We start from the raw sequence: 16,782 nt of genomic DNA, 5'->3' as shown, positions 1-16,782 counted from the left end.
TCAGGTTATCACTTCCAGGTTACCGTTATGGAGACCCAATCAAAGTCAATCCCAGAGTCCTGGGCAGTAGCTCCAGCTGTAGGGAGAGGTGGGAGGAAAGCCTGCTTGCAGAACTGCCTGAGGGGAGGGGCACTGGATGACTGCTGGGGTTCTCTGGTGGGACGAGAGAACCCGAGCGAGCCATGGAAGGCAGCATGAAATGGGGGGGGGGGGGGGGGAGGGGCATCCCTGTAAGTGCAATACTATCATCGTTCTTGCATTAAAGACAGTATTACACTGAGGGCTTCCTCTTTTTTACATGAGGTATTAGGTCATCCACTGCTATGTTCATCATTGGAAGGAGATAATGCAGGACAATAAGGAGTTAGAGAGAAGGAGCAAGTTCTCACTAGACAAAAAGCATTGTTTGCGTAAGCAAGGGGTCCACCAGATCTGGTGAGTGTGGTCACAAAAGGGGGTCACGGTGCACACTTGAGCAGCTGCACCAGTATCCTTTACAATTTTAGTTTTTGTGTTTTGATTTTTGTTTAAACCATAGTGCAGTTTATGTTTTGTTTAATTTTGGTCATAATGCGCAGGCTGGCGTGAACAAACCCTTAACACAAACCTGTCGTGAAATAAATGTGGGTGCTGCCCTCCATTTAGAAATACTGTTGCCTTGCATTTTTCAGTTGGTAGTTGGTGACCCTCCATGTTTCTCTTGGATATCTAAAGCAATTTTGTGGCTAGAGTAGGACGTTTTTGCAACCTCTGTCAAGTTTGTATTGTTGTCTATGTCTCACTGGGGAGATTCAATCAGTCTGTTTGTCCTGTTGACCACTGTCACTAGGACTGAAAGTAAAAGAAAAATCCAAAATTTAAGTGTCCACCAGAAAAGGTATAGGGAGGTTTTAGGGATACTCATTGTGTGAAAAGCCGTCTAAGACAGTGTAATGCTTATGAAATGTGTTGGCCTTGGACCCTTTATTTCTTGTGTCATTTTTACAATAAAGCATTGTTGCCCAAATGCCAGGAGCATGAGAGGTGACTGATGTATTTTTATAAGCTAAAGGAACAGTCACAAGATATTCTGCTGAAAGCAAGATAAAAACTTGTTTATGGAAAGGAACGTGTTTGACATCTAGTAACCTCACATTAGCAAATAAAAACCTCTTTACTTGCTTGAGAAGTTAGAAATCTTGACGTTTAGGGTAGATGAGAAGTTTAGGGTAGATGAGAAGCAAAAGTGTGACTTTTCAGATAATGAATATGGTGGCTGAACGTGACTCTGTTATCCCCGCGGGACCTTTCTGCTATCTCCTCCTGTGGTGGGTGTAGCGCCCGCCCACTATTGGACAGCTTCCAGAAAAATGGTTTAAAAGCCGGGAGTCCAAGGGAGACCGATAGGAAGCCCCCCTAGTTGCCAGAGGACGCTCTGACGCTGAGATTTTTGCAAAGGCTATACGGGCTCATCAATTGGTTGCGCTTTCGGCTTCCTGTGACCCCCTGGCCAGTATGGTTCCAATGGGATTTGTTCCAGCTTCTAACATAGTTTTGGTAATGTATTCTATGCTGTAACGCTGTCAAATGATGTGTCTATTTCATGCTGTAATGCTCACATTATTATTGGTGTGTTATTATGCAAATTGTGATGACTATAAAGTATATCCTCCTGTGTGTCGTGTGATAATGAAAGTGGAGGTTTTGACAGTGCAAGAATTTTGCAGAGGATTCTGTTATTTCTTGAAGTGCCAAGTGAATGCTATGATGTGCAAGAGCAGGTATTCATTGGGTAGAGGGTCTTTCACACGCATAGAATATGTAATGGTGTAAATGCTGATTAAAAGTACCTGTGTGTGACTACCTGTTGATTGTGTGCATGTATATGACTTGCTTTTAGTTATTGCACCCAGCATTTGCCGTTACATACAGCCTTTTCCAACCAATGTTCATCATGAACTTACTAGGGGCTGCTAGAGCAGAGAGCAATGGCATATTGATTCTTACGTACACTGACCATTAATGCAAGAGGATACTTCTACAGTGACCACTAATATTAGGGGACAACACAAATTTTCGGTTCTACATTTCTTCTGTTATTATTTATTTAATTTCAAGATTACTACTAAAAATGTTGTGCAGAGAAGAAGGGTATAAAATATACCTGCTTAGGGTGTTGGATATACTGGTTGTGCAATATTATTTATTATATTTAAAGTAGAACTATAAGCAACACTTTTTTTTTTTCCCATTTTGGATAGGGCAAGAGAGGGTTGTAACTCCTGTCGATTTTTTTTTTTTTTTTTTTTTTTTTTTTTTTCCATCCTCTGTGTCCCATTGTGGAGATTTTTCTTGGCATCCTGTCCCATAGCCAAACAGGAAGTGAGAAGAAATCCCTGCAAATTAAGGAAATTCCTTGGGGACCCCCAGGTCACCAGAACTGGTTTCCCTATTGGAAGATTTCCTCTATTACTTTTCTGAGGACAACCCAAAATTTGGGATTTTCATTTACTTTCAGTGATAATGGTAAACAGCAAAAATGGAGAGGGTGATTCTCCTTAATAGGGGCACAGACAGCAATAAAAATTGACAGGTGTTCTAATCCCTCTCCACTCTTATCCAAAACAAAAAAAAATGTTTTGCCTTTACTTACACTTTAAAAGGTCTACAGTTTAGTGATCAGGCTAATGAACCACAAACTGTAGGTATTATTTATTTATTTATTTTGAAGAGCTTCCCCAAGACCTGAAAAATATTTCAAGGGTTCCTTGAGGGTAATAAGTTTGAGAAAGGCTGATCTAAGAGGTCACTTGCTGCACCTTGTAGACATCTACTTTCACTTCCTAGTAATGCTCAATTCCAGATATTGTGTGTGTGTGTGTGTGTGTGTGTTATTGCATAGCTACATTGGTCCAGCTTGGAAAATGTAAGTCTGCATACCTCACACTTGTTTGGAAAGCTGCAAATCGGTGTAGTAGTTGTCACTATTACATCAATAGATGCAATATTATGGTCCAGTATCAATTGGCTTAGCTACTTTGCATTGGCAACTCTGTGTAACTCGCTCAGCAATGCCACCATTCACAAAACCCCATTGTAATTTTTCAGCCACTACAAGGCATTCTCTGATTGGATGAGGTGGAGAGGAGGGACCATTGATCTGCATTGGTCAACACATGCTCAGCTTGAAGGCACAGAGAGGAGAGAAGAGTCAGTGGCATCACAATCTCTACCAATCGCTTCACAATCTTGTCCAGTTAGGGAAGAGCTTGTATTCCTTGAGGGGGGAAACAAGGAGTTCAGTAAATGTCAGTGGTGCGTAGGACCTGGAAGATCACTGTTATTACTGTAATAGCGCCAAATACTACAGTGATTGTCTGCTTCCACATCTATCCATAAGGTATGAGTTTTGCATAGTTATATTGGTCCAAGTTTGACCACGCTTGACCAATGTAAATCTGCAAGACAGATAAATACATGGAGTTCAACTTTAGTCTACAGGACAAAAAGTGAATGGAAATCCTTCTACTGGGACAGCTACATTTCTAAAAGTGGAAAAAGCATAGAGAATTCTTCTGAAATTGTTATTCTGATAAAATGTTGACCATGGAACACAAAATAGTATAAAAATGATAACTATAATTTATTGATTCCAGTGCTCAAGGAGAAAACAGCTGCAGTGATGAATAGAAGTAGATTTCATACATCTGGATTGCTTGGTTTATGACTTTACGGTGTGTAACCTTTTTTTAATCTTTCTGTTTAGGTCTGTGCTCACAGTGGCTTGTGAACAAACTGAAGTCCTGCTTTTTGACCCGGTCTCTTCAAAGCACATAAAAACACTATCAGAGGCACATGAAGACTGTGTAAATAATATCAGGCAAGTTAATATTTTTGTTTTGTGGGCCCTTTGTGAATTGGGACACTTGCCACAGCATTTAAAAGACCCTGTCGCCAGACCATTTAAAAAAAAAAATCTTCCAATAAAAATATAAAAGTATTTAATATATTTTATGTATATTATTTACCTGTAAGAACCTCCCTTATGTAGAGAAAAGGTACTGCTACTGGGTGCCATCTTGGGTGTAATATCAGCAACTCCAGCAGACCCAAAGGTGTCACTCAAGTGATATTTTGTAGCATTCCTTTTCAACAGCTACATAAAAGGGTTAAGTGTTTGTAAAGGTAACACCTTTTTTCTTTCTCTTAATGCATTCCCTTTATTAACTACCTGACCTCCGGAAGATTTTCCCCCCTTCCTGACCTGGCCACTTTTATTTTTTTGGCACTGCGTTACTTTAACCGCTTCCCAACTGCCCTATAGCAGAAATACTGCTACAGGGCGGTCCGGGTGCGCAAAATCACGTGTGTATATATACATGATTTTGCATTTTCAGGTAGGGGGCACGTGCCCTACCTGTGCCACCTTTCACAGCTGCGGCTGTCAATCACCGGGTCCCGGCCGGTGATTTTTCGCCGGCACCCAGTGATTGCCAAGGATCTCTGACGGGGAGGAGAACTGTATGTAAATAATACAGTTCTCCTCCCTGTCCGCTCGTGCACATTGTTTTGGATGGCTGTGCACAGCATTCCAAAGCAGTGTGATTACAGTGAAGTGCACACACAGAGCTTACTGTGCAACAGCACACAGTTAACCCCTCATATTAACCCCTTCCTGCCCAGTGCCATTAGTACAGTGTCAGTGCTTTTTTTTTTAGCACTGATCATTGTATTGGTGTCACTGGGGATGTCAGTGACACCAAGTCAGTTTCCCCCAGTGTCAAAATGCCCACCGCAGTCCCACTATAAGTCGCTGATCGCCGCCATTACTAGTAAAAATTAAAAATAACTAAAAATTCCAGTATCTATACTGCCATTTGTAAACGCTAGAACTTTCACATAAACCAATTAATTCATACTTATTGGGATTTTTTTTTTTAGCAAAGACATGGCAGAATACATTTTGGCCTAAATTTATGACAAAATTTGATTTTTTTTTTTTTTTTTTTTTTAAATTTTTTTGCTGGACATGTTTTATTAAATATGTGCAGTAAAAATTAAAAAAAAATCAAATTTCATCATAAATTTAGGTCAAAATGTATACAAAATGTATGTAGGTGCAAAAAGTAAAAAATATTGTTTTTTTTTCTCAAAATTGTCAGTCTTTTTTTATACCGCTAAAAATTCAAAACGCACAGGCGATCAAATACCATCGAAAGAAAGCCCAATTCATGGGGAAAAAAGGATGGAAATTTAATTTGGGTGCAGCATTGACCGCGCAATTGTCAGTTAAAGTGACGCAACGCCGTACTGCAAAAAATGGCCTGGTCAGGAGGGGGGGTAAATCCTCAGGAGGGCAAGTGGTTAACTGATCATTGCCCAGTCATGAAACACTTTATAAAAAAAATTTCCAGACAAAGCTTTCTTTTGGTGGTATTTGATCACCACTGGGTTTTTTATTATATAAACTTAAAAAAAACTTTTGAAGAAAAAACATTTATTTTTTACTTTTTCTGTTCTAAAACATATCCAATAAAAATCATTTTTTAAAAAGAAATCTAATTTTTTCATCAATTTAGGTCAAAATGTATTCTGCTACATGAAAAAAATCCCAATAAGTGTATATTGAATGGTTTGCGTGCAAGTTACAGCGTCTACAAACTGCCGTGTATGTATACTGGAATTTTTATTTCGTTTTTCATACTAGTAATGGCGGCAATCAGCGATTTTATAGCGGTACGGCGGTCAATCTGACACTGAGTGACACATTGTAGGAGCCAGTGACACTAATACATTGAACAAGGCTTTAGGCAAGCCCTGAGAGGTGAAATCTACCTGAACATATAAGAGATCCAGGATCACTGAGGTTCGGTGCCTTTTTTTTTTTTTTTTGGAAATTGCCTAGCTAAAAACAAGGATAATTTGGAAAAATATAATAAAACAAATGTCACTGTAAAAATATAAACTTAGCCTACCTTAAAAGTGGACAGAGTCAGTCCGTAGGGCTCAGACGTCAGTAGTGCAGTGTCAGAAGAGCAGTGGACAGTGTCAGTAGGGCAGAGGATGGTGTTTTTTTATTTTAATATTTTTTACAATTATTTTTTTTTTTGTTTCTGGCTTTGGTGAAATATCAGGGGATCTAAACAGGCCCATGATGTCCCAATTTTGAGAGAGAAAGAGAGTGAGGACAGAGATTCCCCAGTCCGTGGACAGTGAATGCATGGGAAGTGCTCTGTGCTGAGCAACTTCCTGTTCATTCACAAACTGAAGAATAGCTAAGACAGTTTACTATGCTTCCGTTCTCAGCAGCCAGGGGATGACCAGGGCAACAGGAGGGGAGGAGAGGTGAGGCAGCTGCATATACTAGAATCAATTGGTTGTTTTTTCCTCCTGCAGCTGTTAAATGCGGCGAGGGAGAGGAGAAGAAGCTGGCTTTCAGTGGCTGCAGGAGGAATATACAGCCGATCGGTTCTAGTAAATGTTGTCCCCTCTTAGTTCCAGGTGTGACAGGGAGGCCACAGGAACCCCCTGGAGAATGGGGATGGCAGCGTCCGGGGCATCATTTTTGGGATTTTTCTGTCAGTGTTAGCAGGTGTTGGGGGCAGTGTGTGTCTGTTCCTGGCTGTCAGTGTTGGGAGGTGAGCAGGGTGGAGGGTACAGATGGCCCCAGTAGTGGCACAGAGCCGAGCAGTATCTTTCCTCACCAGTGACAGAAGTCTGGCTACCAGGCAGTGCTCTCCTTTTGCCTTGCTTAGCCCTGTGACAGTTCGGTGTCAATCAGCATCAAGAGATGTAACTGTGTGCGAAAACAAATCTCCTCCCCCGCTCCACTCACCCGGCTCTCTTTTTCCCTGCTCTGGAACTTCTCCTGTTCCACTAAGCTCTTGCTCTGACAGCACCGGGAAGAAGCAGTTTAGTTCAGGGTCGCCAATACAGAGACGCAATCTACCTGTCACCTAGCAGCGGTTGACCAGTAGATTGCGATTGACGAGTTGCTGACCCTGGCTTTAGAGGCTCCTACTACAAATAATAATAAATGCAATTTTTTTTTACCTGCAAAAAAATACACATCTAATTATTTTTTGTCAAAAGATGAACTGATCCTTTAAGTAGTGAGATATAGGGAGTGGTGGGAATACTGGGCCAGTATTCCCACCACTCCCTATATTCCAGAGAGTAATTAGACACTCCCTGAAGAGGAGAAGACATGGTCCTTAACAATTAAATTTTTTTAATAAAGCCTATGCTAGAAATAAGCAATTAGAAAAAGAAAAAAGTTGTCCACTATGGAGCTGCATCCATTTCTAAGTCCTTAAAGCAAATCTAAAGGTTAATTTTTTCCTTTTGTAAAATAACAAACATGTCTGTACGTACCTGCTGTGTGCAGTGATTTTGCACAGATCAGTCTGGATCCTCCTCTTCTCTGGTGCCCCCACAGCAAGCAGCTTGGTATGGGGGCACCCGCTGCTCCATGTGTCCATTCACACATGGAGCTGTGGTTTGGCCGTGCCCCCTCGCTCTCCTCATTGGTTGACTGGCTGTACTTGGCAGCAGCGGAAGCCAATGGCTCCTGCTTTCTGTCTCAACTAATGAGGAGGCAGAGACCAGGGACAGCCGAGGATGTCATTCACGTCACTGGATCGCGATGAGGCTCAGGTAAGTATTGAGGGGGCTGGGAGAACTGCTGCACACAAAAGGTTTTTTACCTTCATGCATAAAATGGTTTCGCCAGTAACACACTTTTGGTTTTAAGGTGTCTCCGTTCTATAGAGGAGCAATGGAGCCACTTTCAGACCATAGCATTGTAAAGATGTGGAGAGGCTAGTATTAGAATAGCAGATTTAGATGGATTTTACATAAGTGACTAACAATTTAAATATTGTCTTGATCCTAACACTTTTTAGGCAGTTATAGAAAAATGTGTTTTCTATGGGGATAAAGGTTTTGCAACAATTAATAAAAGCTAAACATTGTAAGCATCCTTGTCAATTTGTCTCAACCCTCTAACTTCCACCTTTGCTGGACAGCTAGGTCTGTTTAGGTTACAAATGACATACTTATTGGCCAGTTTGCCAGGTGAAAATAAAGAAAAAAAACCACAAAAAAAATAAAATTAATGCAGACACCACACCTAAGGATTGGTAAGCTTCAATATTTAAAATGTTCGTTTTGGGTTTAGATACACTTTAAGATTGACATTCTTCCAAAATGTAATATGGGTCGTAAGATCGAGTTCCCTGTCCCGGCTAGAATGTCTGTCCCTCGGGTGTGCTGTCCTGGAACATTCTTTGGAAAGAAAGATTTGGCGAGTGTAACTTTCCTTTTTTTTTTTTTTTTTTAATTCAGATTTCTTGACAACAGGTTGTTTGCAACCTGCTCCGATGATACAACAATAGCATTGTGGGACCTGAGAAAGCTGAACAATAAGGTGTGCACACTACATGGACATACCAGCTGGGTGAAGAATATAGAATATGACACACATACAAGGCTGTTGGTGACTTCTGGATTTGATGGCAATGTGATCATTTGGGACACTAATAGGTAAATACATTGTTTACTTTATTATGGCCTTAAAGCAACCCTGTCAGGGAGTTACAAAATGCCAATAGCAGTACTCTGTGAAGAAAACCGTTTTATACTCCTCTGTCTGTTGGCTGGTCTTTCATAGAAAACAAGGCTTCCTGTGAATCCCCTAACAGGATTTTGTTCCGGGAGCTGAACAGGAAGTCTCTGTCCCATTGTTGGAACACAGCGCTGTATACTGTATCTAGCTGATGCTATGTACAGTTTATGTAGCGGGCACATCTAGTAGTGAAAATGATAGTACATTTAAACTAGCTTGATCCAAACAAACTTTTTAAACTTCCCTAAAAGCTGATCCACGAGGGGATGAAAGACATTGTACACCACTAGTTCAACAGGTGGAGAGGAATGTGAATGGCAACGGTCTTGAACTCCTCCTAAGCCACGCCCCCTGATGCAGGTTAAAATGTCAATTAAAGGTTCATTTCTCACATCTGTGGCTTTTTTAAATTGCAATTAGTGTCTGTGTATAAATAGTCAATGAGTTTGTTAGCTCTCACGTGGATGCACTGAGCAGAATAGAATACTGAGTCATGGGGAGCAGAAAAGTACTGTCAAAAGACCTGCGTAACTAGTTAATGGAACTTTTATAAAGATGGAAAATGACATAAAAAGATATCCAATGCCTTGGATATGCCAGTCAGTACTGTTCATTCATTTATTAACAAGAGGAAAATTTGGGGATCGCTTGATAGCAAGCCAAGGTCAGATAGACCAAGAAAGATTGCAGCCACAAGTGCAAGAAGAATTATTCAGTATACAAAGAAAAACTCAAATGTAACCTCAGGAGAAATACAGACTGCTCTCGAAAAAGATGGTGTGGTTGTTTCAAGGGGTACAATACAACAATACTTGAACAAAAATGAGCTGCATGGTTGAGTTGCCAGAAAGAAGCCTACACTGCGCCATTGCCACAAAAAAGCCCGAGTGCATTATGCTGACAACACCTTGAAACACCTTGCAGCTTCTGGTACACTGTAATCTGGAGTGACAAGACCGAAATCCAGTAGAGCTTTATGATTACAACCATAAGGCCTATGTTTGAATAGGGGTCAACAAGGTCTATAACGACAAGAATACCATCCCCACTGTGAAGCATGGTGGTGGCTTACTGATGTTTTGGGGATGTGGGAGCTTTTAAGGCACAAGAAATCTTATGAAAATGAATGGCAAGATGAATGCAGCATGTTATCAGAAAATACTGGCAGACAATTTTCACTCTTCTGCACAAAAGCTGTGCATAGATTGCTTTTGGACATTCCAGCACAACAGTGACTTTAACCACCCCCTAGTGGCTCTCACAGTCTCCTGACCTTAATTATTATTATTTTACAGGATTTAAATAGCGCCAACAGTTTGCTCAGTGCTTTACAATATAACGGGAGACAATACAGCAACAATACACTTCAATACAAGAGGGTTAGGAGGGCCCTGCTCCTTGGAGCTTACAATCTAAGAGGGAGGGGCTAGTGGTACAAAAGGTAGTAACTGTGGGGAATGGACTGGTAGGAGGAGTAGAAGATTCCATTGTTAGCTGAGGGCAGGATAGGTTTCCCTGAAGAGAGAGGTTTTCAGAGACCGCCTAAAAGTGAGCAGAGTAGGCGATAGTCCGATCAATTGGGGTAGAGAGTTCCAGAGGATGGATCATTGAGCCACTCTGGGGAGATCTTAGATGTGCTATTGATGCAATATGATCAAAGACTTTGCACGACCTGGAGGCATTATGCCAAGATAAGATGAATGGGCAGCTTTACCACCTGCAAGAATCCAGGGCCTCCTAGACAACTATTACAAAAGACTGCATGCTGTTGTTGATGCTAAAGGGGGCAATACACAGTATTAATAACTAAGGGTATGCAGACTTTGAACAGGGGTCATTTAATTTGTATACTTGTTGCTATGTTTTATTCTATGATTGTGCCATTCTGTTATGATATATAGTTGATTATGAATCCCGTAAGAAATAAAGAAAAAAAGTGTTTTTGCCTGCTCACTCATGTTTTAAAAAAAAAAAAAGGTACATACTGTATATTACTAATTCTCCAAGGGTATGTAAACTTTTGAGCACAACTGTACACGTGAGACTCCAAATTTTTTTTTTACCAGCAAAGTACTTTGAGTGGAACTACAAGTGGTTCCAGGTTTTTGTAAGTATTTAAACCTGTCCAGATGGCTTTTGCCAACGCTGGGAATTGTGAATAAAATGCAAATGGCAATGAAACTGAGGTTTTACTTGCAGGACAAGCTTATGGGCTGGAATACCTATCAAAATCAATGAAAGGGAGCTAGTAAAGGGCAGCTTTCTTTTTAGTACACCCTGTTACCTTGAAAATGTTGGCTAAATGATTAACTTTGACCTTTTGGTGACTTTATAAGTGTGCATGAATACATATAAAATATACAGCAGTGGTATAATTGATCAGAAAAGCTTCCCCTTTTATCATTAAAAGCAGTCCTTGGGAAGGAGGAAACCTTTACTTTGTCTCCGCTCCCCCAATATGTCCATTGTAACTTTGTAGCAAGGTATGAGTACACCCCTTTTGAAAAGTAAGATTTTCATCAATATCTCAATGAACACAAGAACAATTTCCAAAATTTTGACAAAACTGAGTTGTATAATACATTTGTTTAGCTCATTACATGAAAGTAAGGTTATTAATATAACTTAGATTACAAAATCTTCTGTTTTTTTCAAATTAGTTGATGCAAAAATGAATACACCCCACAACATAAACTCCTCTCTCTAGTATTTTGCATGACTTCCATGATTTGTAAGGACAGCACCAAGTCTTCTTGGCATGGAATGAACAAGTTGGCAACATATTGCAACATCCTTTTCTATTCTTTGAGAACAACCTCTTTTAGAGGCTGGATGGAGAGTGATGCTCAATGTCTCTTCAGAAATCCCCATAGGTGTTCGATTGGGTTCAGATCAGGAGACATAATTGGCCACTGAATCACTTTCACCCTGTTAATCTTCAGAAATGCAGCAGTGGCTTTAAATGTGTGTTTGTCTTTGCTATAAGCAATCAAATTATATAAAAAAAAAAAAAAAACAAATACTGATCACTATACATTATACTACTTTGGTCATAGTGTAATATGAAAAAAAAATCTTAAAAAAAAGAGAAAAAAATTTAATAAAAAAAAAATAAAATAAAACAAATTGAAAAAATTTTTTTTTTCCCCATACTGTCACAAGTCAGTGTCCCTGATCACCATCACACCAGTTATGAGGACCATATACTGCACTGGTGGCAGTACGTAAAAAATAATTGTGAAAATTATTTTAATTTCTTCATTTTCTAAAAAACTAATAATTACAACTTCAAAAAACTCACCATGCCTCTTATGAAATTCGTCAGACTGTCTACTTTGCAAAAAGGGGTAATTTGGGGGATATCTGTACTGTTCTGACATTTTTGGGCCTCATCAAATTTGGTTGACTGTCAGTACTTCAGAATTGATCAATTTTCAAATACAGTCAGGTCCATAAATATTGGGACATCGACTCAATTCTAACATTTTTGGCTCTATACACCACCACAATGGATTTGAAATGAAACGAACAAGATGTGCCTCCCACTTGTTAAGGGACCAAAAGTAATGGGACAGAATAATAATCATAAATCAAACTTTCACTTTTTAATACTTGCTTGCAAATCCTTTGCAGTAAATTACAGCCTGAAGTACGGAACGCATAGACATCACCAGACGCTGGGTTTCATCCCTGGTGATGCTCTGCCAGGCCTCTACTGCAACTGTCTTCAGTTCCTGCTTGTTCTTGGGGCATTTTCCCTTCAGTTTTGTCTTCAGCAAGTGAAATGCATGCTCGATCGGATTCAGGTCAGGTGATTGATTTGGCTATTTCATAACATTCCACTTCTTTCCCTTAAAAAACTCTTTGGTTGCTTTTGCAGTATGCTTTGGGTCATTGTCCATCTGCACTGTGAAGCGGCGTCCAATGAGTTCTGAAGCATTTGGCTGAATATGAGCAGATAATATTGCCCGAAACACTTCAGAATTCATCCTGCTGCTTTTGTCAGCAGTCACATCATCAATAAATACAAGAGAACCAGTTCCATTGGCAGCCATACATGCCCACGCCATGACACTACCACCACCATGCTTCACTGATGAGGTGGTATGCTTAGGATCATGAGCAGTTCCTTTCCTTCTCCATACTCTTCTCTTCCCATCACTCTGGTACAAGTTGATCTTGGTCTCATCTGTCCATAGGATGTTGTTCCAGAACTGTGAAGGCTTTTTTAGATGTCGTTTGGCAAACTCTAATCTGGCCTTCCTGTTTTTGAGGCTCACCAATGGTTTCCATCTTGTGGTGAACCCTCTGTATTCACTCTGGTGAAGTCTTCTCTTGATTGTTGACTTTGACACACATACACCTACCTCCTGGAGAGTGTTCTTGATCTGGCCAACTGTTGTGAAGGGTGTTTTCTTCACCAGGGAAAGAATTCTTTGGTCATCCACCACAGTTGTTTTCCGTGGTCTTTTGGTGTTGCTGAGCTCACCGGTGCGTTCCTTCTTTTTAAGAATGTTCCAAACAGTTGTTTTGGCCACGCCTAATGTTTTTGTTATCTCTCTGACGGGTTTGTTTTTGTTTTTTCAGCCTAATGATGGCTTGCTTCACTGATAGTGACAGCTCTTTGGATCTCATCTGGAGAGTTGACAGCAACAGATTCCAAATGCAAATAGCACACTTCAAATGAACTGTGGACCTTTTATCTGCTCATTGTAATTGGGATAATGAGGGAATAACACACGCCTGGCCATGGAACAGCTGAGAAACCAATTGTCCCATTACTTTTGGTCCCTTAACAAGTGGGAGGCACATATGCAAACTGTTGTAATTTCTACACCGTTCACCTGATTTGGATGTAAATACCCTCAAATTAAAGCTGACAGTCTGCAGTTCGTTTCATTTCAAACCCATTGTGGTGGTGTATAGAGCCAAAAATGTTAGAATTGTGTTGATGTCCCAATATTAATGGACCTGACTGTATTTCTAGGGATGCACTGAAATTTCAGCCACTGAAACATAGCCAAAAATAGCCCTATCTGCATTTTGCCGATAGAAAAAAAAGTTAGCTGACACAGGGGACTGTGTACTGCAGATGTGAGGGGGGTAGGGGGGAACAGCTGAGAAAGGCAGGAGAGGAGCAGTGTATACAGTGACTGGCGGTCACTATATGTCAGTGCCGTTTTTTAAATGTAATTACTGGCTTTTTTTTTTTTTTTTTTTTCTTTGCTATAGCTCACTGAATTTAGCTGTCACTAACCCCCCCCCCAGCTAAAAGAAACAAATTTTCCTTTTTATTTTCTTTCCCCGAGATAAAAGAAAGTTTCCTATAGCATCAGGAAAAGTGACAGCTGATAGCGAGGAAAAAAAAAAAGCTGCCAATTGCATTTAAAAACCGGCACCGACATATAGTGACAGCCAGTGAGGGAGCCTCTCTGTATACACTGTTCCCTCATTGTATACACTGCTTCTCTGCTCCCCCTACAAAGAGGACCTGTCAATCATATGCTATCACATAGGGGACTATTGGTCCCCTATGTGATAGCAATAAAATCATAAGTTAAAAAAAAAAAAATATATATATATATATATATATATATATATATATATATATATATATATATATACATATATATATATATATATATACACACACACGTGAAAGTAGAAGAAGATACGAAAACAAATTGGAGCCTCCCCACATCCAAATACGAAAACAAATTGGAGCCTCCCCACATCCAAATTTTCAGACATTTCAGTTCGGTTTTCAGCCACATGCATTCTGAATTTTCAGGTATCTGTTTCGGCACCAGAATTTTCATTTCGGGGGAACCACTAGATCTATCCCATAGTTTGTGAACGCTATAACTTTCCTACAGACTAAATAATAAATACTGATTTGGGTTTTTTTCTAACCAAAGAAATGTTGCAGAATACATCTTGGGCTAAATTTATGAAGAACAATTATTTATTTGCAAACTTTTATAACAGAAACAAAGATAAACGTTTTTTTTTTTTTCAAAATTTTCTGTATTTTTTTGTTAATGTAGCAAGTAATAAAAACCCCAGCGGTGATTAAATACCACCAAAATAAAGCTCTAGTTGTGTGAACAAAATGATAATATTTAGTTTGTGTACAGTGTTGCATGACCACGCAATTGTCATTCAAAGTGTGAGAGCTCTGAAAATTGGCCTGGGCAGGAAGGGGGTAAAAGTGCCCAGTATTGAAGTGGTTAATTTTTTGTACCCCTGTGGAAGTCACGTGGTCTGGAGCTTAGGTGACAGGAGAGCCAATGTGTTGGAGACACCACAGATTGTTCGATGTTAGAGAGTCCTTGTGCTTCTTAACCACTTGCCTACCAGGCACTTATACCCCCTTCTTTACCAGGCCAATTTTCAGCTTTCAGCGCTGTCGCACTTTGACAATTGCGCGGTCATGCAAAATTGTACCCATATGAAATTTGTATAATTTTTTTTCACACAATTAGAGCTTTTTTTTGGTGGTATTTAATTGCCACTGGGCACTTTACTTTTTGCGCTATAAACAAAAAAAGTGCAAAAAATGTGAAAAAAAAAAACATTTTTGTTTCTATTATAAAATTTTTCAAACAGGTAATTTTTCTCCTTCACTGATGTGCGTTGATGAGGCGGCACTGATGGGCAGCACTAATGAGGTGTCACGGATAGGCGTCACTGATAGGTGGCACTGATGATGGGTACTGATAGCAGCACTGACTGGCATCACTGGGCACTGACTGGCGGCACTGCTAGGCATTGACTGGCACAAAAGCTGGGCACTAACTGGCACAACCGTGGGGCACTGACTGGCAGCACTGCATTGATGGGCACAGGTGGGTGGCACTGCTGGGCACAGGTGGGTGCATTGCTGGGCACAGGTGGGCAGAACTGGTGGGTGGCACTTCTGGGCACCGATCATCAGAGCACTGATCATCAGTGCCGATCCCTGCTCTGACAACTGCCGGTTCTCTGCAGTACTTTCCTCGTGCTCTAACAGCGTGAGGAAAGTGCAGCCGAGAACTGGCAATTGCATTTCCCAGTGATCAGCTTGTCATTGGACATGGCTGATCACGTGGTAAAAGGCCGCTGTGATTGGCCTTTTACCACATCATGTGATCAGCTGTGTCCGTAGGACACAGCAATCACGAAGATCGCTGGGTGCGTGCCCCCGGGGGCACGCAGGAGAGCGCGTTCTGGGAGGACATCATATGACGCTCTCCCAGAACTGGCCAGCAGCAGTGTAGCCATCATTCGGCTATCTGCGGTTGGCAAGTAGTTAATGGCATATTACCAGCTTCTTATGTGAATGTAAAGTTTTGGGTTGTAACACTTTTAATAAAACGGGAATATAATTCACAAGTGAAGATCAAAGGACAAAGTATAATTAATGTTTTTATTATAAAGGTAAAAAGGGTTGCATTTGGTAGTTAGGAGAGCCACAAGATGGGTTCTCATAATGGCTGCACTTTGACTCCAGAAAAGATTCCATTAAAAATTTTAAAACAAGCTTAATGTTCTAATTTAATAATGGAGCGTATTGTGTTTTTACATGTGCAGGTTTTTTTATGCATGTGATCTTTATATCCCTATTGCTTGTATTCACAGGTGTACAGAAGATGGTTGTCCACACAAAAAATTCTTTCACACTCGGTTTTTAATGCGAATGAGATTAACTCCTGATTGTTCAAAAATGTTAATTTCCACTTCCTCTGGATATCTGGTAATTTTACATGATTTAGACCTGACAAAATCCTTAGAGGTTGGTAGTTATCCTATCTTAAGAGCCAGGAGAACAGCGTCTGCGTCAGGTAAATGGAATATAAAATATTTTGTCTACTTAAAACCAAATTCCACCCAAAAGATTTGGATAGAGCTGGATGGTTTAATATGCTGCTGTGATGTTAAGAATGACTGAGATCCCTCACCTTATGGCACAGATGTGAGAAGGTCAAGTACTGCCTCTGATCTGTGTTTTATTTTCCATATATTCCTGTGGGGAATCTAATTTTGTCTCTGGTTGAAATTCTAAACAGGTATATGGAAATTATTCATGGCCTGTAACAGTGCTTGTTGTGTCTTGACTGTGCCATTGGAGACTTGAAAAGATTTAAGGTACACCTAAGCCTGGGTTCACATTTAATACGGGCCAGGATCTGTGCAAT

At 40.3% G+C, this 16,782-nt stretch overlaps 1 protein-coding gene across 1 annotated transcript in view; it reads left to right on the top strand.

The window, feature by feature from the left end:
• DCAF10 (DDB1 and CUL4 associated factor 10) overlaps nt 1-16,782 on the top strand; it is a 43,406-nt gene that overhangs the window by 6,614 nt on the left and 20,010 nt on the right. Inside the window, exons 2-4 of the mRNA XM_089670916.1 lie at nt 3,746-3,859; nt 8,326-8,523; nt 16,226-16,428. Coding sequence (XP_089527042.1) covers nt 3,746-3,859; nt 8,326-8,523; nt 16,226-16,428 — 515 coding nt within the window. The remainder of the gene's footprint in view (nt 1-3,745; nt 3,860-8,325; nt 8,524-16,225; nt 16,429-16,782) is intronic.

This window comes from Staurois parvus, unplaced genomic scaffold (assembly GCF_062004578.1).
Source record: "Staurois parvus isolate SC_StPar_1 unplaced genomic scaffold, SC_StPar_1.0 ptg000096l, whole genome shotgun sequence".
NCBI lineage: Eukaryota > Metazoa > Chordata > Amphibia > Anura > Ranidae > Staurois > Staurois parvus.
The sequence above is the reverse complement of the archived record's forward strand: the minus strand, read 5'-3'. Positions and strand labels throughout refer to the sequence as shown.